This window comes from Xenopus laevis, chromosome 3S (assembly GCF_017654675.1).
Source record: "Xenopus laevis strain J_2021 chromosome 3S, Xenopus_laevis_v10.1, whole genome shotgun sequence".
In the NCBI taxonomy this organism is placed as follows: Eukaryota; Metazoa; Chordata; class Amphibia; order Anura; family Pipidae; genus Xenopus; species Xenopus laevis.
Genome location: NC_054376.1, coordinates 95,654,880 through 95,675,180, shown reverse-complemented (window position 1 = coordinate 95,675,180; position 20,301 = coordinate 95,654,880). Strand labels below are relative to the sequence as shown.

The 20,301-nt window shown below is 40.9% G+C and overlaps 1 protein-coding gene across 1 annotated transcript in view; it reads left to right on the top strand.

Annotated features, from left to right (window-relative positions):
• The first annotated feature begins 593 nt into the window (after positions 1 to 593).
• nuak1.S (NUAK family kinase 1 S homeolog) overlaps positions 594 to 20,301 on the top strand; it is a 49,014-nt gene continuing 29,306 nt past the window's right edge. Inside the window, exon 1 of the mRNA XM_018256042.2 lies at positions 594 to 1,650. Coding sequence (XP_018111531.1) covers positions 1,405 to 1,650 — 246 coding nt within the window. The 5' untranslated portion in view covers positions 594 to 1,404. The remainder of the gene's footprint in view (positions 1,651 to 20,301) is intronic.

The following is a 20,301-nucleotide window of genomic DNA, read 5'->3' as shown; positions in this document are numbered from 1 at the left end:
CGATTTTACTCCGTGGGAAAATGACATATTTTCCTATATATTCATTTATTTTTTAGACTTTTTTTTTCACTGCACATATTATACTATTTTTTGGGCTACTTCTGAAGTGCCTCTTGGCTAGTTTTGGGTTGTATTTGTATCTGATTTTGAAAATGAGACCTGGCAACCCTGCCTACTTTACATCTGGCTTATCATATAAACAACTCCCAACTGTCCCATTTTTAGAGGGACAGTCCCTCTTTTGACAGCTCAACCCGCAGTAGTCCCTCATTTGTACTGGAAAGTTCAGTTTTTCTCTGCACCGAACAGCCAGAAAGAGAAACAAAGTTTCTAACTTAATTGGCTTTTGTCAGAGAGCCCAGAACAGCCACATCAGCAGATAAGATACTTTTGTAACAATTTTGTCTCTTGGGAAAAGTAAGACTCGCAGTTAATTCACCTTCATTAGCAAAACTGTAATAACTGGAAAAAAAAACACAGAAATATGTTCAAACTTTCATAACCTGCCAAATTTTGTAAAATGGACATGGTAATTAGGGGGTGTGGCCACAAAAATGGCCATGGTCAAAAAAATGTCACCACACAATCTTTTGATTTCCAAAATGTTGGGAGGTATGGCATGAGGAGGGCATGGCATGATTATTTGTTGTTGGATGGCTGTGTACAAGACTGGGTGCTACAGCAGGGTGTCGGCATGTGAGTCCAGGGGCGCCATTTCCCTCACAGTAGCGCTTGTGCCCCGTCGGCTGACCCCCATCTCTTGCTCCTCCGGCCTGAGGCAATGGGAAAGGGGGAGGAGCACGAGGTGCCGCCCCACCCACATGGGCTGTTCCCTCAGACAAGAGGAAAGAACAGCGGATGAAAGGGCCTCTCGCGTTCACTCAGCATCGCAAACTGCTGCTGTTTGGGCGTCTCTGACAGAGAGAGAGAGAGAGAAAGCAAAGTGAAAGGAAGGGAAGAACATGGGGGCACTTCAGGAGGGGAATTATTCTCCGTTAACTCTGCGCCCTGTGGCCCCTCGGCGTCCCCCCTCAGGAGCACTGTCTCCCAGATACTGCCGGGCTTAACAGCTGAATGGAGACACAGACGGACTGTGCTGTCCCCTAAAACAACTGAAGCCACAACGTGAATATACAGTGGAACCCCCCTCCCCTTACCCCACGCTTGGCTGAGTCCTGTGCGCTAGTCAGTGAGCGACACGCCTGATCTCGCATTGTCTGCACAGAGCAGCCCCGACACACGCACCTTCAATCGCATCGCCGCCGATACCCCACGGGAGACGCTTCAGGGTGGGTTTAACGACCTCACGTGCCAAATGCGCAGCTGCGAAAGGCAAAAACGAGCGACCGCGGCTGTCTCACACTAGAGAGGGGCAAGCGGGCTCTTTGCTTGTCACCGGGGGACATGGATGGGGATGGCAAGCTGGATGATGACAAGAGGCCAGTGGTGGGGCTAGCGGAGTTCATGCAACTTTCCCCGTGCGACGATGAGGAGGAAGAAGCAGCAGCGGGGGCTGTGGGCAAGCTACACGGGGTTCGGCGGCACCATCACAAGCACAACCTGAAGCACAGGTACGAGCTGCTCGAGACGCTGGGCAAGGGCACCTATGGCAAAGTCAAGCGAGCCGTCCAGAGGTTTTCGGGCAGAGAGGTGAGTGGCATTTGCAGCACTTCCCATGGTAGGACAGCTGAGACGTAAATGAAGTCCGTGGGGGTATATTTATCATCACAGAGTGAAGCGAGAGATCGTCACAGTCCTCTAGCTGCTCTCTGTTCATTTCTGTTGGGGTTTTAAAGGCATGAACTTTCACTTTCACCCTTTGATCCTTTAAAAACCCCATAGAAATGAACGGAGAGAGGCGGTATTTCACTCTAGTGGACTGTGGTGATCTCTAACTTCACTCTTTGATAAATCTACCCCCATGCATTTGTGTTCTGTATTCCAGCCCTGCAACTAACAGCCCCTCTCCCCATTAAACCAAATGGTCCCCTCTCCCCATTAGCTTGTCTCTAGTCACCTTCCACTCTGCTCTTATTTCTGACAAAGGGATAGTGGCACCCATTTCATAGTCTCCTCAATGCTGCTGATGGGAAGGTGAGCTGGGCCATTATGGGACTTATACTCTATATAAGTACTTGTGCATCTGCCCCATTTACTGACACAACCATACAGGGAAAATAGTTGCATGAAGGCTGTAAAATAAACAGCTAACCCTTATCTAGACCTATAACATTAGAACATGCATTGGTCCTTCCATTTAATGAGATTCCACATAGAACATTTAAAGCATCTACAAACCTCAAACTGTTGCGCTGGAACAGGGGTACCCAAATTTTGTAACCCGCGAGCCACATTCAGTGTCGGACTGGGCCGACGGGACACCAGGAAAAAACCTGGTGGGCCCAGCACTCATTGGCCCCCACCAGCCCAGACCTGCAAACCCTGGCTCCGGCTGCCCCATAAAGTAATGAGCTGCGCTACCATGGCCATTAAATTCACACATGCGCACAGTGTTCAAGCATGCGCATAGCCCGACTATTCAGGCAGCTGGGCAAGGACTTGGAGGTCGGGAGGGGGCCCCCGGGGACTGCCAGGATGGCCCTTCATTTGCAGCCCTGGTGGGCCCCCAAGGCTCCAGTCCGACCCTGGCCACATTCAAATGTAAAAAGAGTTGGGGAGCAACACAAGCATGAAAAAAGTTCATCGAGATGCCAAATAAGAGTTGTGATTGGCCATTCAATAGCCCCTATGTGGATTGGCAGCCTGCAGGAGGCTCTGTTTGGCAGTACACCTAGTTTTATACAACCAAGACTTGCCTCCAAGCCTGGAATTCAAACATAAGCACCTGCTTTGAGGCCACTGTGAGCAACATCCAAGGAAAAGTGAGCAATACGTTAAGGTGGCCATAGACACACAGATAATATCATATAAAAAAATTTTCGTACAATGTTCGGTACATTTATGATGGTAAAAGAGCCGACCGATATCGGCAGAAAACTTGGATATTGGTCGATGAGGCTGGGCAGAAAATGTTGATCGGGTGTCTTTGAAGGCACCCAAACATCAGCCAGTGTTAGTGCTGAATCATCGGAAACAGGTAGAATTCTATTGTTTCTACCTGTATATAGGACGATTCAGCTCTACACTAGGGTTGCCACCTTTTATAAAAAAAATGTACCGTCTGCTGGGGGCGGGGCCTCAAAGGGGCGGGGCGTGACATCAAAAGGGGCGTAGCCACACCACAGACGCTAGAAGAAAAGGTAAGTTACAGGTGATTGGGGGCAGGCCGAGGGCTCCTTTTGACCGTATTACAAATTTACCAGCAGTTACATTGCCAGTAAATTTGTAATACCGGCCCCGGCAGGTATTTTACCGGCTAGGCCGGTAAAATACCGGCCGGGTGGCAACCCTACTCTTCACGTGTGTATTGAAATGAGCAATCTTTCTTGGAAAGATCGTAATTGTTATGTCTATGTCCACCTTAACTCATGAGACACTGGTTGGGGAGCACTGCACTAGAACTACAGGAGAGTTGTAGCAGGCCAAGGACTGTAGGTCAGCTGCCCCTAATTGAAAGTCTGTGATTAGACAGTGATAGAGGGTGCCACTAGGGATTACCTTGTCCCAAAGAAATATCTGTATTGATGTACACATACTGAGCACCCTGCAGCCACATAACCAGCACTGAAAGCTATTTCAGTTGCGATAACATCTAGAAATGTGTTGTTGATTTGCATGCACACAACTTGCATGTCCCAATAATCTGGATAAGGGTCTTGCTGAAACCCCACTCAAAACTTTGCCCCCACCTTGCTTAATAATTGCAAACCATTCTAATAAACATTCATGTAAACGTAAGAATTTCCATAGGAAACCTGAGCTGCCCATGACATTCTCGCCTCCTTTTTAGCCTGAGCAAATGTTTATTTCACTGGCATAAGTATGCATGCTTGTCTCCTCTAACACAGGGGGCACTTCAGCAACATTTTGTTCAATGGATGTCTGCACAAAACAAACATTGCCATACTATTAAACATGCATATTGTATCGCTTTTTACATACCCTTCTAATTAAGTGATTGCTTGCTAATAGTCCTACAATTATTAGCCTAAAAAGGCTTCTGGGAGTTTTTTTTACCAATAGCCTATTGAACATCCCTGAAAAGGCAAGAGGGATACTGCTATGTTCTTATCCTGATGAAATAAGGAAAATGTAAAGCTGAAAAAGGGTCCGTTGTTATAGCAACAAGACTGTGTTACTAGAGCGCAGCAAAATATGCTGGAAACCCATTGGCTACAATAGGAAGGTGGTATATTTCATTGTGCTGCTGCAGGAAAGAATTCCTCCAATTGGCTATTAAATGATTGGCTGAAAACCAACCATTATACGGGTGTTCTATATATTTGAAGGCATTATCAGGAATTAAATGTAATGTCCTAAGGACATTGGCTACCACGACCAAGTTAGAAGTCTTTTGGCTGTGCATGGACCCAAAATGGTAAATTCCCTGATTAGAACCTGATACAGGCTTAGGGAAGATCTCTTTATGCTGGAACCATGTTAATCTGGGGTGCTGCCAACACCCCAGGGGAATGTAATAAAAGGCGTTAACGGAAAAACTATTCACAGTGCAAAAAGTTATGCCTTTGCGACCACGAATTCTATAGTTTGCGCCAATGTGCAGTCAGTGTAATAAAACTTCTTGATAAAAAAGTCGTTATGTTTGCTCCAAGGGTTATGACACCTTCAAGTACTTCTTAAGAGTGTGCAATTAAAATTTGCAATGTAATAACAGTTTAAGGAACAATATTGCATTGTGAAATGTGGATTTTTAGTCTTATTGGTGCAAATTGTTTTGCTCTTTGTGACTTTAATTACATTCCCCCGCTAGTGTTCTGATCTGTCCATTATGGGGACAGATCATTTTGAACTCCTGCCAGTATTGGCAGCTTCAGAATGAAAAGCCATCTGGTTTTAAAGGGTAAAACTGATATTACCAGTTATTTCTTTGTGCTTGTTTATCTGCTCTGGGGTCTGCATTCATCTTATACTGGTACAACCGATTCAATCTAGAGTCCTGCAGCAGGTCGGGTACCTGCAGGTTACCTGCAAAAGCCTGCAGTACCCTGCGGGTTGAAGTTCTGGGTGCGGGTTTGCGGGTCCGGCTGTGGGTCTTCCCAATAGCGATTTTTACTCCTTTTTTTCTGGTAACGCCTACTTCCGATGATGTCACTTCCGGTTTACAAATGACAGCACTTCCTGATTCTTGATTGTCAGCGGGTCCGGGTTTTGGATAAGGTACTTGCGGGTCGGGTAGCGGGTCCAAGCGGGTAAGAATGTGGGTTGCGGGTCCGGATTGCAGGTTGGGGTTACGGGTCGGGTACGGGTTCCAAAAAATTGACCCACGCAGGACTCTCCAGTGGAGATTTCAATAATCCATAATTGTGACTTGGGTTACAAAGTGAAAATAAATGTAGCCATAAATAAAATAACTTTTTGAAACTGAAGGCAATTTGTGTAAAGGCTTACTGGCATACTAGTGTTGCTGTCTTGTCGGACCATTTATGTTTCTAAAGAAATGTGTTTTTGTATCTGAAATAAAGCTTTATGTGAAATATATTCCTCTGAAGTGTTTTCGTCTATAAACACCCAAGTGCCAAGCCTCAGTATGCTTTGAGCGCTTCACTGGCTTCAGATACGTGATGAAATATGTAAGGCGGATTTCCAGCAGACTTGGTGAAATTGCAAGAAAATGTCACTGTAACTGAAGGTTTAGTGCAGAGACAGCATTTTCTTATCCTCCGCATTTTTCCCCATCCAGAAGCGACAGCAGCACATACGTGTAGTGCCAGATGTAATTTGCTTATCCGCTCTCTTTATGGCTGAGCAAAGGAGACTGGGCATATGTTTGCTGTAATGTACATACAATACATTTCCTACCATGCCTATTGCATGTGTGTTACTGATGCAACATCAATAGATTGATGTTGCAATATTTAGAAGGATATGGAAACCAATTTGTAACATATTTGTTTTCAACCAAAGTTGAACGTTTTTATTGTATAATAGGGAGGGTGCTGGGTACCACTGGCATGGAGTGATTGCATTCGTTGTTTCATGGGGCAAGGATAGGTAACAGCAGGGTCCCAAACTGAGAGGCTGCCCCCCATGAGCAGCAGTACTTGTAGGACCAGTGTGAAGACCAGATAGGGTCAGAATAAATAAATATATATATATATATATATATATATATACTCACTTCCTGAAGACGGCTCATGTGACTGGGCCGAAACGTTGAATAAACAAAAAATTTTTTTCTTCACTCAAGTCCTGTGTGTGCGGACCTTTCTTGCTATCTCCTATATATATATATATATATATATATATATATATATATATATATATATATATATATACATATACATATATATATATATATATGTATATGTATATGTATATGTATATGTATATATGTATATATATATATATTTATATGTGTTACAGATAACGCCAAATGTTGAGGGTCTACGCATCCTCTGTATAAAATGAGGCACACAGACTGGCTACCGAATTCACCTTGTGATGATAGAATTTGCACACCCATCTCAATGTTACACAGAGCCTCTACTTTTGTTGCACTTACTTGGGATTTATTGTCTATTGAATAATTTTCAAATGTTTTCATCCTAAAAACTAGATGCAAAGGAACTGCATGTAATCACCTTATGCAACCTTCCAGCTCAGTCAGGTCAGATGACAAGGCAACAATTGCAGCAACATAATCCTAAAGGAGGGACTTTATAACGTAGTCTTTGGATTTGGAAGTTGCTGGGGTAAATCTAGTCTCTATGTAGATGCACAAGCTATGGGGGGTAATTGAATTCACAAGCAATGGGGGGAAAACTTTTATTGTTCACTTTCTGAGCAGTTCCTAACTATCTGCAGTAGGAATTGCTTATCTTTTCCTGTTCCTAATAGTATTTGGGTACAAGTTACCCATGTAAAAGGACTTTGGCAGATTTCCATGGTACCTTTGGCTAAATATACTGCCCAGCATCTGAGTTAATCTGGCTATGCCCCTGCAAGGTTCCTAAATGAGTGGATCTGTGGATGAACCCATTTTGTCCCACCCAGAGGGTGTTTAAATCAGTTGTCTAGCCACTGTGCCAGTGAATCTATCACATGGAGGGCCAGTGCAGAACAATCATCAATGGCAAATATGGTCCCCTTCTTGACCATATTTCCCATCCATCTTGAACAGTATCTGGATGAACCCTATCATTTGGTAAAGATATACTATTGACCGCATACAGCAGCCAAAAAAATCTGTCAGGATTGACTAAGTCATCATATTAGTCCATGCATGGCTTTGTTTTACAAAATAAGCCCCAGTAGGACTCATTTTCCAATAGAGAGCAACATTTTACTAGTGCATAAAGGTAAAGCAACTCATTTTGGTTTTCATTTTTCCTGCAGCCTATAGTTGATATGTTGCTATGGGTTACTACCCACGTCCTAATTTGCCCCGAAATTAGAATTTTAGTGTATGAATTCATGTAGTTATGACTTAAATGTTCACAGCTTATTGAACCTAGTAGCTTGGGAATTCTTCTTGGAAAAATAACTGTGCAGTTGGTAGAAATGAGCATAATATGATTCCATTCTCATTTTAGTGACTCAGAACCCCTTGAGAGCGAATTCTTGATATTCCTTGGAGAAATGCCGCCACCAAAGTATTAGGGGCAACAACATAAGCATGATTTATTGGCCAGTTCATAATCTGCTTGGTTTGTGAATTAATCAGTTTCAAGAGATTCATTTGCATCGAAAACGAATATATTTCCCAGGGGACAACGGATGATTGTTACACCATCATTCCTCCTAGTATGCTGATCTTTTACCCATTGATTCTTTGTGATATAATAAACACTGGTCTATATGGGGGGGGGGCGTTTTGACTACCGTGGAAACTGGAAATTGGGATTGTTTTTTCTAGTTCTTTCAAAAGGTGAGTTATGGAAATCGGAGAAAACAAGAGAGTGAAATAACACAATGTGCTCCCTAAGTCCAGACACATTAACCACTTCAGACTATCATCTTGTTAGGAACAGGCATACTATGCCAGGTTGTAACAATGTGGTGACCTAGGGAGGAGGGGGGACTGTGCCCATTGCCCAGTTAGTAATAATAATATTAGTAATAATAATACATCTATTTAATATCCTGGTGTCCCATATTCCAGTGTATAGATCCAACTGGTATTTTAGTTCTTTTCTGTGTATTTTCTTTACTTTTACAAATCAAAATGTCTTTGTATTTCATGTGTGGCCCCAGACTTTTTTTTCTTTTTCCAATGTGGCCCAGGGAAGCCAAAAGTTTGGACACCCCTGCTTTAGAGGTCTGCTCCACCCAAAGCCTCAATTTTGACTGCCCTGTTATAATTACAAATACTTGGACTTTGGAATTGGATATTGGAATTTTATTAGGAAGATGGGTAAAAGAGTTTATTATGAAAGTTTCAGTTAGGGATGCACCGAATCCACTATTTTGGATTCGGCCGAACCACTGAATCCTTTGTGAAAGATTCGGCCGAATACTGAACCGAATCCTAATTTGCATATACAAATTAGTGGCGAGAAGGGGAAAACATTTTTTACTTTCTTGTTTTGGGACAAAAAGTCGCGTGATTTCCCTCCCTGTCCCTAATTTGCATGTGCAAATTCTGGTTCGGCTTGACAGAAGAATTCGGCCGAATCCTGGCTGAATTTTGAACCGAATCTTGGATTTGGTGCATCCCTAGTTTCAGTAGAGAAAATAGAAACTTCTAAATAATTTAACAACGTCACTGAAAAATTAAAGACTGCCCAGCAGTGGCATCAAAACACATTTCCTTCCCTTGTAATTTAGGTTTCATACCAGAAACAGATCACTTGCTGCTGTGTTTAATTAAATTGTCATTCTGGTTTTCTTTCAAACTTAAAAGTACAACCAGTTCCTTTCATGAAACATTGGAAGGGACAATATACTGAACAATTATGAAATACTGAAAGCAATATAACAGAAACATAATGAGACACCCGAAGGAACAGACCCCCACCATTGTCACACACAGAACAAATGTCAATTCTTATCTGCCCTAGTGGTGGTGTAAATTGGAGGAGGAACTTTTTAATGGACCTGCTCAGCTCTACTTTCAAATCACTTCCACAGGGGCAGTTATTTTATTCAGAAGCTTTGAAGTGAGGAAATTAAATTTGAACAAAATAATGTGTTCAGTTTGGGTACATGTATGGGATCTGTAATCCAGAATGCTCGAGACCTGGGGGTTTCTGGATAATAGATCTTTCGATAATTTAGCTCTAAATACCTTAAGTCTACTAGAAAATCATGTAAACATTAAATAAACCCAATAGGTTGGTTTTGCTCCAGTAAGGATGAATTATATCTTAGCTGGGGTCAAGCACAAGGTACAGTTTTACTATTGAAGAGAAAAAGGAAATATAATTTTAAAAACTTTGGATTATTTGGTTAAAATGGAGTCTACGGGAGACTGCCATTATGTAAACCAGAGCTTTCTGGATAATGGGTTTTCCGGATAATGCATTGCATATCTGCATTGTAACTCAGTGCTAGTTAGGATGTACTCATCAGTTATTTTAGAAACTTGAATTCTTTCCCCGACCCTAACCCGCCCTACCTTAGCCTGTGCCTACCTGCATCCGACTTCAGGGTTGCTTTTATAGACCCGTGCAGACACGCTCCGCCGCTGTTGTCACAAAAGGTGCGGGGCAAGCAGGTGCAACGTCTATAAAAGACGAAGTCGGAAGCCGGCATTTGACGCGAAGAAGAGTCCGAGGTCGGCCTGACCTGCGGGTATCGGGCCGGCCCGCACATCACTAATATGCACAGCAGGCAATCTATACTGAATGAAATGCAGTAAGTGATATCTTAAGTGATATGTTGTTAATTAAAATTAACAGAGACCGAGTAAAAGGTTTTAGTAACACACACACATTATTAAAAGAAAGCACCAAATATCCTTTGCCACAGCTTTTATGTGGAGTGTATCTCTGCTACTGCTGATTGTCTTATTATAAAGGTAACTATCATGCTGAAATGTGTTCAGTGCATGCAGCTGCCTACCTATACCGACTAAAACAAGTTCATCTTGTGTTCTTGTTGTTGATATGCAAGTTTTTTCCATTATTATGTTTGCCCACCAATGGCAGGGCGATATCGAGTTAAACCGAATGTTCGGCCCTAGGGCCTAAATGTTGGATTACAAGGAAGAGAATGGGCAACCACGCGATGAGGACCACATCAACCAGCTGATCCTCGATCCCCAGAAAAATCAAACCTCCCCAATCGATATCTTGGCCAGATATCGATTGGAGAGACCCATCGGAAGCCTCCATACACTGGCAGATAAGCTGCCTAAGTGGTCTAAAGCTGGCCATAGACTCAAAGATCCGCTCATTTGGCGACATTGCCAAACGAGCGGATCTTTCCCCGATATACCACTAACGGCATGGCTATATCGGGGGGCAATTCGAACGTTCGGCTGTATGGTCGAACGATCGAATTACGATGCGCCAAGGGGCTCCGATGGGTCGGTCGGTTAAAAATCAAACCTTCCCGATCGATATCGTGGCCAGATATTGATCGGGAAGACCTGTCGGAAGCCCCCATACACAGGCAGATAAGCTGTCAAATTGGTCCAAACGACCGATATCGGCAGCTTTATCTGCCCGTGTATGGCCACCTCAAAGGACCTTTAGCCTCATCCAACTTTAGATTGAAGTGTTGTTGTAGTAGATGTGCTGTACACTTCAGAGTAAATGTAATTAGCTAGATAGAGTAAAATATATTTTAAGGGTTGTAAGGTGAGATTTAAGGTGGGTACATTTGTTTAACCAGGGACGCCTTTAATTCAATATTTGCACATCTGCAGTGTTACCTCATGTACCCACTTGTGTGTGCCTAGTTAGAGGGATTTACTGGCAGTCGTCAGGCATTTTACTTCCCCCTATCATTCCCCAGCTGGAGAAACACATGTAAGATATAACTGGTTAAGGGCAATTTCACTCCTCACTTCTCTTTTCAAGGGATGCATGTGATGGGAAGCAAGCCCAGCAATAGTTCACAGCATGATTCCTTTCTCATTTTAGCACATGCATAGCCCCTTTAGACGAAACATTTGTGACTTTCAACCTCAGCCTGAAATTTGAATGTCTGCATTGGAATCATCACAATTTATTATAATCAATTTATTAATATACTAGCAGTTAACCATAATATACAGGACTGTGTGTATAAGTAGCACGGTGTAAATAAAAATATACATACAATAATCCACCGCTTAATCTGGTAGCTCCCTCTTTCAATACTATCCTCTTAAATCCACTAGGATTTATTTGGAATTCTTAATGATCTCCCTTTGTCCAAAATCCTTGTTCTCTATTTCTCATCCCATTATGTCTCTTTATTATTCCTTGTCTTTCACTGTTACACCCCTGAGCCCTCACAGACGGTAATCAGAATTAATTGTTGAGCTAATTAAGCAAATACCAACACTAATCCTGGTGTTTTTTCCAGAACTCCAGCCTAGAGAGGAACTTTTTGGAAGCATTACAATTTCATATACAATCCAAGCAGGGCAGTTTTAATATAATCTTCCCAGTATGAAAAAAATATGTCCTGAATAATAATGTATCTAATACAATCAGATTTGTCTTTCCGTGGCCTCTGTGATGAAAGCATAAATCTAGTGAACATTTGCTGAACAGACTGGGTGTACATTCAAGTATGCCTTGCACATGGGATCAATTATGATGATTCAGAGCTCTATCAAATTAGTCTTATCTCTGCTTGAATTGCTGTATTCGGAAATAAAGGAGCTGAAATACTCCATGCCCTCTCCTTGAACTAGCATTTTTGTGCTTGGAATTTGGGAGTGTGACTTGCATAGTATGACATTTAGAACGAAAATCTTCCTATGGTTGAAGATATATCGATATAATGGGTTGCATTGTGCGGCATTTGTGTGCATTGTTTTCTTTAGGATTTATGTAAACAAATTCTATTCTTTCTGTGGGATCTGCAATGGATCTCCTGACTTCTACGAATAAGCACCAATCAAGGCAAGCAGTGTTATGCTGCATTTAACCTAACATGAAGTCCAAATTTTTTTCTTTTTGGAGTTTTAAAGGGGAAACACTTATTTTTTCGGAGGAAAAAACAAACCTTAATTTTTGTGATTTATTAAACCCTGATTCTGATAAAAGTACTCCATCTCAAACCTCATGTCATGTAGGTCATGTAGTCAATGGCAGATGTCCTGTTTACAATTGAAAGATATCATGATCTACATTGGGTTTTGTACAATAATTTGATTCATTTGTGGTTTTCGGGCATCAAATCTGAAAAAATCGGACAATTCAGATTTTTCACAATTTTATCGAGTCTTTCTTGCATCAGATTTTTTCGAGTTAAATTGATAAATATGATAAAAATGTGGATGGGAGTTTGGTCAAAGTGGTTGTAAGAAAATAGTAAGCCTCTTGCTCTTTGTTTTCCTGGATCTTATACGAATAGCTTAACTTCCATGCTTTAAGAAAACCCTGCCCATTGGAATTAAGAAAAAATATTGATGTTTACTCTACAAGTCAGTTACAGGAGTCTATGTTCTTAAAAGATGCTATTACGGTATGTAATATCCTGTTTCTGTATCAGTATAGGGGAAGTTGCCATATTGACTTTCTTACCCAAGGCAGGCACCATGAGGTTGCAAAATGAGACCTTTTGGCACCTTTTTAGATCACCAGATATGCTTTCAGAGATTTGTTCTCTTTTTATACTTTTATGCCTTTCCCTGACAAAATTTCAGAGCTGGCGAAAACCGTACTTTGTGGCTTTATTTTAGAGTCCTGCGCGGGTCCATTTTTTTGGAATCCGTACCCGCATTCTTACCCGCTTGGACCCGCTACCCGAGCGGACCTGCAAGTACCTTATCCGGACCCGCGACCCGCTGCCCATCAAGAATCAGGAAGTGCTGTCATTGTAAACCGGAAGTGACATCATCGGAAGTAGGCGTGATCAGAAAAAAAGTAAAACAGAAAGTGCTGTCATTGTAAATCGGAAGTGACATCATCAGAAGTAGACGTAATCAGAAAAAAGGCGTAAAAATCGCTATTGAGAAGACCTGCGGCCCGATCCACAAACCCGCAGAACCGGCGACCCGCGTCTATACCCGCACCCGGAACTTCTACCTGCAACCCGCAGGTTTTTGCGGGTACCCGACCCGCTGCTGTACTCTACTTTATTTATCAAAGAAAAACTGGGCATGCAAAAAATAGCTGCTGCTTGAGAAGACTATATTTCCACCCCTTTCTTTCTGTTTTTTAATGTCTGAATTTATTTTTTGTTGTAACTACAGAGCTGGCTTTTTTTGTTTTCATTGGTATGAGCAAAAATGCTTTAAAACATTTTCCAGATTTTACACTGGAATCTGCTAATAAACAATTAAAAAATTATTTTTCTTAGCTTGTTTTCGCTTGGGGAAAAGTTTCAACCTGTTATTTATTTTGAGAAAAACAACAGAAAAGCAGGGGGATACAAACAGCATCCTTATTTTTCAAATTCCAAGTTTATTGGTGCTTCTGCAATTTAAACTATGATTAAGCTTTGTTTTGCATTTCCTTAAATCCTTATCCCACACAGATTTTGGAATTCACTTGTCAACAGTCTCAAACTGATTCATCTGCTTCCTTGCACTGCCAAGCGACAGACCCTTGCGTTTAATAGGAAATAATTGGAGGCATATTTATTCCTTCTTTATGCACGACTATGGTAGGATTAGGATTCTAGGAACCTTCTACTTTGATGTAAAATGGGTTTGTTATGCTCTTCACAGCCCTAGCAAATTATTTATTTTCATAGTCTAGTTTGTAAATAAAGTGAAAATAGTGTGTCACTTATTGAGGGCCTATTGGATTGATCCATCTTCTTTTGTTGAAAACATGTAGTCATCGTGCCTTTATTGTGCTGCATCTGGTTTACAGTATGATTATTGCAAAACAGCACATGCAAACATTTAATAAGCCTACCAAATCTAGGTTTGTATCATAATGCCAAATGGATTAAAGGGATATTAGCACTTTTATACAAAGATATCTCTTGTTCTTTGCAGTTTTTTGAGCTTCATGGCCCACAGGAGATATTGATCTTTTGTAAGGACTTTGAAGATCAAGATTCCATTACTAACCAACAGCCACTTGCAATTCACTTGAATGTTATGATGCTTTGATAACCTTGTTATATACTTCCCTACAAGCTTTTACCGCACTCCCAAATATCCCTGTTTTGGAAGACCAATGCTTCTCAGACCTGCGAACAGTTGGGGCTTGCTGGAAAGTGGATGTGTCATGGCTGGGCAGGTTGAGCACTTGGCCTGAAACGTTGTAATGCTGGAAAGAATGCAAATGCAAGTCCTTTTGTTTTGATTCAGAGGCTCACTGCAGTCTCATTACATTCTATACTGGATACTGCTTCTCTCTAGAGACAATTTACCTTGGTGTACCACTTGTTTGGCTGGGTTACAGAGTCCAGTGGATACAGATGTAAAGTCAGGCTGATTCATTAGCAATCACACTGTTTCACTTGGTCACTTGTAGCAACAGCACAGTTCTTGTAATTTGCACCCAAATAAAAGTTAAAGCCCACCATTGTAATAGATCTGTGTGCATAATCTGGGTGTAACACACAGCATAATGGCATGTGGTCAAGACTTATGGAAAACACACAAATTTTGTGTTGGCATCCAAATACTGGGCACAATCTGAATCATTTGAGTATTTGGGTTTATGAAGGGGAAAATGAGTACTGTAGTCATTCACTAACCATATACATGGGCTAATGTAGGTATTAGAAGGAAAGATTTTGCCCCTATATGTAACTTTGCATTTGTATGTCATGGGCAGAAAATTTAACTATTTACAGAAACCATTTGGATTGTTTTCCTGGACTTTTCTTCCCTCTTGATATGTTTTATACATCTGTTGCTTTCCTGGACTGCTTCAGTAAGCTGGTTTGTTTCCTTTTTCTTTACAAAATATGCCATGGCACTAGGCATGCCAATCACATAAACATCATATTTTTATTTGTGAATGTTGGTTAATATTAAAATATCCACCTCCATCCACCATTAAAATAATCTTTCTTTTACTCTTTTTTAAGTTGTGGGGATGTTGTGCTTTAATAGCAGGCTTAGCTGTGGTCTGGGAAGTGATATTACATGTATCATTGCCATCAAGCCTTACATGCTTAGCTTTGGTATTGGTATGTGAGTGGTAGACACACTGTCTGTCTTTTAGTGGGATAATGTGGCTTAGCTTTCAAAGTGGAATCCTTCCCTAGAGCCTGGATACATATTCCATTCTTAATGCTGTGTGAAGTGGAGAGTACCCCTGGTACCATAACTACCACTGAGATTTATTACTTGTAAGTTCATTATGCGTTTATCTGTTTCTTTCCTTTAAAACCTCCTACAATTGTAAGGGGTTTTGATTTTCATTTGCCTTATAGGAACACCATTGTAAAATGCATTTTGCTCTTCTATGAAAGGGCACTCTGTTCTTAGAATTATAAGTAAGGTAAGATGCAGGCAGTTCTTTTTGATGTTGCACTTAACCAGTCAACCTTGTCTGCCATGGACTGGTGAGAACATATTAACAACATGAAAATTTGTTTCTTTCATTGAATGTTTCTGGTACATTGCTACTAACTCCCCAAAGGCTCACCCTACCTGCCAATGCCCACTTGTGCCATTGCCATGCAGTAACAATTTTATTTAGCAGAAAGTTGTCTCACAAGATAGTAACTAGCACCATAAATAGGGACAAGAGTCCCACTGAACTGAGTCCTTTAACCTAAGTTAACCTTAGTTCACTAAGAAATAGCACATGCAGTATATTAGAAGGTTCAATCATTTCAGAAAATAGCACATGCACACAAATAGACACATGCAAGCTGTTTCTTCAGTATACTATCATAATCCTTACATTCCCAGTTAAATTGCAGCTGTATCACACTATTTATTAATATTACAAATATTATTGCCATTTTAGCTTGTTTTATCTTGCTATATCATCAACATCATGCCCATGTCAAATCATAGACATGGCACAGTAAGGGGGGCTGCTGAATTTGTCACATCTCTGTGATGAGCTTGGGTTTCTGACTGAAGAAACATTTCTTGCACAACCTACCCTATGCAAATCTTCATCCCTAAGGGCAGAGACACACGTGGAGATTCAGGGAGATTCAGTCGCCCTATGACAAATTGATAGTGGCTTCTAAATCCATTAGACCACCACTTCAATTAAAGTGATACTGAGAGTTCAGTATCAAAATTGCAACTGATAGACTTACCACCCCCATGAAATTTTTTGAGCTATTTTGGCGCAAGATTACAGATCCAACTGCCCATGGGGCACTAAGTGAATACTGAGCAGCAACCTATTTCTTATCCTATATGGACAGACAGATCTGTTTTTTCTGGCTACAGTTGTAAATTCGATACTGCACTGTGGGTATTGCTTTAAAGGAAACTGCAAAATGTTCCAGAGGCTGAAGTCTTTCAAGACACTGTGGTCCATTCTTGAAAAGAGACCCCATGGCACCAATGATTTACTTCTTCAGCCAGGATTAAAGGTGTCACCTCAAACCTCTCTTATTTTCCTCCTAGTACTATTCCACTGAAAAACATAAGTGTGTCAGATTATCTGAATCTTTGAATCTTTGAAACCGAAAAGAAAAATACCGGCACTCAGGGCTCCATGCAAGCGGACAAGCTCTGCATGTTTATTTCAAAGACAAAGTGCCGGTATTATTCTTTTCTGTTGACTGTATTTTTGAGGTTGCCTATTCCTCTTACCGGACAATCTTTCCTGAGAGGCCAGGGTGTGCTGGTGGGTTACTCTTGGTCTTTGAACGAAAGACATTCTCAAACTATTCCGATGTCTATGTTTTGTAGATGAAAAATGTTTATGAGCTGTCAAGTCATAAAACAGCATAAATCATAAAATTATTTTCCTTTACAGATTTTTATGGTGGTTTCTAGCAGATGGTACATATGCAAGGAAATCAGTCGAATGTTTAAATTGTTTCAGCTGAACATTGCAATTTCATGGGCTTTTTGGTTGGAAAGAACTCTTGTTCTCTACTCGTGTAGAGAACATCTGGCTGGGGCTGGAGTTTTATATGTACAAATAGAGGAAAACTGATGTTCACTTTAGCTGGTAATTTGCCTGGGATGTGGTCAGATGTATGACAATGTGTAAAGAATATGTCTTATGCTACGCTGCCACAAGATGCTTGGGCTAACATGGAGCATCTTTTATTTCAGCCATAGTCACAGTTCCTCCCAAGTCTACCCAACTGATTAAAACATGCTAAATGCTTTAAGTCAATTATGAATCTGGCACACTTTTAGGGTAAGGCCACATGAGGAGATTCGGAGAGATTTTGTCGTCTGGCGACTAATCGCCTCATCTTTTGAGCGACTATCTCCCTGAACTGCCTCAGCGTTTTTCCCCATAGGCTACAATGAAAAGTCGCCTGCGCTAATGCATACGCAGCGATGCGTTTTCAATAGTTGCCCAAAGTTGCCTCAGTGAGGCAATTTCAGGCGACTATAGAAACACATCGCCGTGTGTGCATTAGCGCAGGCGACTTTTCATTGTAGCCACGCGTCCTGTGGCGGATTTAAGCTTGCAAGCGCCCTGTGAGAATTGCCATAGTGCGTTTTCCATTAGTTTCAGTGGTAGCGCAGTTTATGCGTATTTACGCCCGACTGAGCTTTTTTAAAAACGCCATGTCTGGCCATGCCCTAAGACTTTTAATGTAGTTTGTCTCATTAATGCTGGAAACTATAAAACCAAGTACATTTCTGCTTGAAAAAGTAAGTGTGTTTAGCATAATCCCATTACACAGGTTGTCTGTGGAAAATGTTATTTAATTTACGATGCTTCTGTAACACATCTTTCTGCTCAGCTAACACCATGGTTGGTATGATGGTCCATTGTAACTGCCTCATAAGGGGTGCCAGGTATTATTATATGTTGCACTGTGATGCTTTACAGAAACTTGCTAACTCTAACACTCTATAACACCATGCCTGCTCAGTTCCCGCATTTTGCACATCTAAGTTATTGCCTTCCCTTCCCACTTTTTATACCCTCAAACCTTCTCACCTGTATTGATTAAACTAAACCCACTTGAAATATACAGTACACATTTACTAAGGGTTGAAGTGAATATTCGAATTCAGAAACTTCGAATTTCAAACTAATTTTCGAGTACTTCGACCATCGAATAGGCCTAAATTCGACTTCGATTCGAAGTAAAAAAGTTGGACTTCGAAAATTGAAGTACTGTCTCTTTAAAAAAGTTTGACTTCACCACCTTAAACCTGCCGAATTGCTATGTTAGCCTATGGGGACCTCCTAGAACCTATAGCCAAGATTTGGTTAAGTTTTTTTAGAAGTCAAATTAAAATCATTCGATCGATTAAATCGTTCGATTCGAAGGATTTCATTGTACGATTTAACTTCGACCAAATATGGCCCAATTCAATAAAAAAAACTTAGGATATCGAAGTAATGCAATTCGATGGTCAAATTTCGAAGTTTTTTGAACTTCGAAATTCGACCCTTGATAAATCTGCCCCATAGAATATAAATGTCACAATATAAGGCTAATTAGTAATTAATACAGATAATTACTACATGGAAGCCCAGAAACCAGTGCAACTAGAATCAGAATTTATCAGCCTGGTAGCATCAGCTTATATTACACGCCCTTATTTTCTGCTTGAGAAAACCCCTAAGCCTTAGCTTCTCAACAGCTGCTCAGAGCCAACCAAGTGTTGCAGACACTTTCCAAGATGGTGACCCCATATGACAAGTTTGAAGTTCTGGATCATTGCTGCTATTGAAAATCTGAAAACCTTAGACTGGTGCAATAAGTTCAGTATATAAAATATGGCATTTTTAGCCATAATCATTTTTACGGTTTACAGTCCTACCAGCTTTTCAGCTCTTCTGCAACTCTTTTTAACTGGTATTCCTAGACAGACCGTTGCTTAGCCACATTGATGACTTGCATGCAGACTGAATGTAGCGTTGAACGCACTTCTATAAATGGACATGAAATACGGGTATGTGTTACGTTATTCGGAAACCTGTTATCCAGAAAGTTTTGAATTACTGAAAGGCCGTTTCCATCGACTCTATTATAATCAAATACACATTTTTAAAAATTATTTCCTTTTTCTCTTTAATAATAAAACAGTAGCTTGTACTTGATCCAAACTAAGATATAATTAATCCTTATTTGAAGCAAACCCAGCCTATTGGGTTATTTAATATTTACTTGATTTTCTAGTAGACTTAAGGTGTGAAGATCTAAATTACGGAAAGACCCGTTATCAAGAAAACCCCAGCATTCTGGGTTTGTCCCATCTCTGGGACAAAATGGGATTCCTTGTACTATCAGTATAAGCAAATGTAGGCTCTGATTTAAAATCTGGAACAAGGTACAGAGTGTAGGTCACACCAAAGTTGGTGCTGGTGCTCTCTAGTGTCATTGAGCATATTCCAGTTGACATCAATATGCTGCCCCTTAGAGTGCAATTGTTGCGCATCAGGAGGGCAAAGTGGCAAAAACATGAAACTTTGTGTCTGTTTTTTTACATTATGCATTTTGCTCCATTTTTCTTTTTGTAAATCAGCTTGATTATTTTACAGCAAGCCTGAAGAGAGCTTGATTTACTTGATGATTTCAGTTTACTTTTGTCTCTGTCATCTCTGGGCTAATAAGAAAACACACTTGCGCACACGCTAGTTACACAAACTCTTCACAAATATTTTTCTTAGGAACTTTCTTCAGCTCTGAGTTAAGCTTTCAGATGGTCATAGTGCCTAACTATTAGCATATGCTGTGTTGGGAGCAGGAAGTATGCACACATTGCTGGGGATTTCTCTCCCTGAAATAATACACTGCTCATCGGATTCTGAGTAGTATGGTATTTTGGCACTATATTCTGTCCCTATGTTATTTTTATAAATGTTTACTTCTAATGAGGCAGAAAGGGTTAACGCTAATAAGATCACATTCACTCTAATAATTAGATCAGGTGTCTCATGCTGAACATGATTTGTACATTACTTAATAGTATGGGGGTGACTTCTCCACAATTATGTTGCTGCTTGTTCATTTGTCTATTGCGCAAAGCCTTGTATA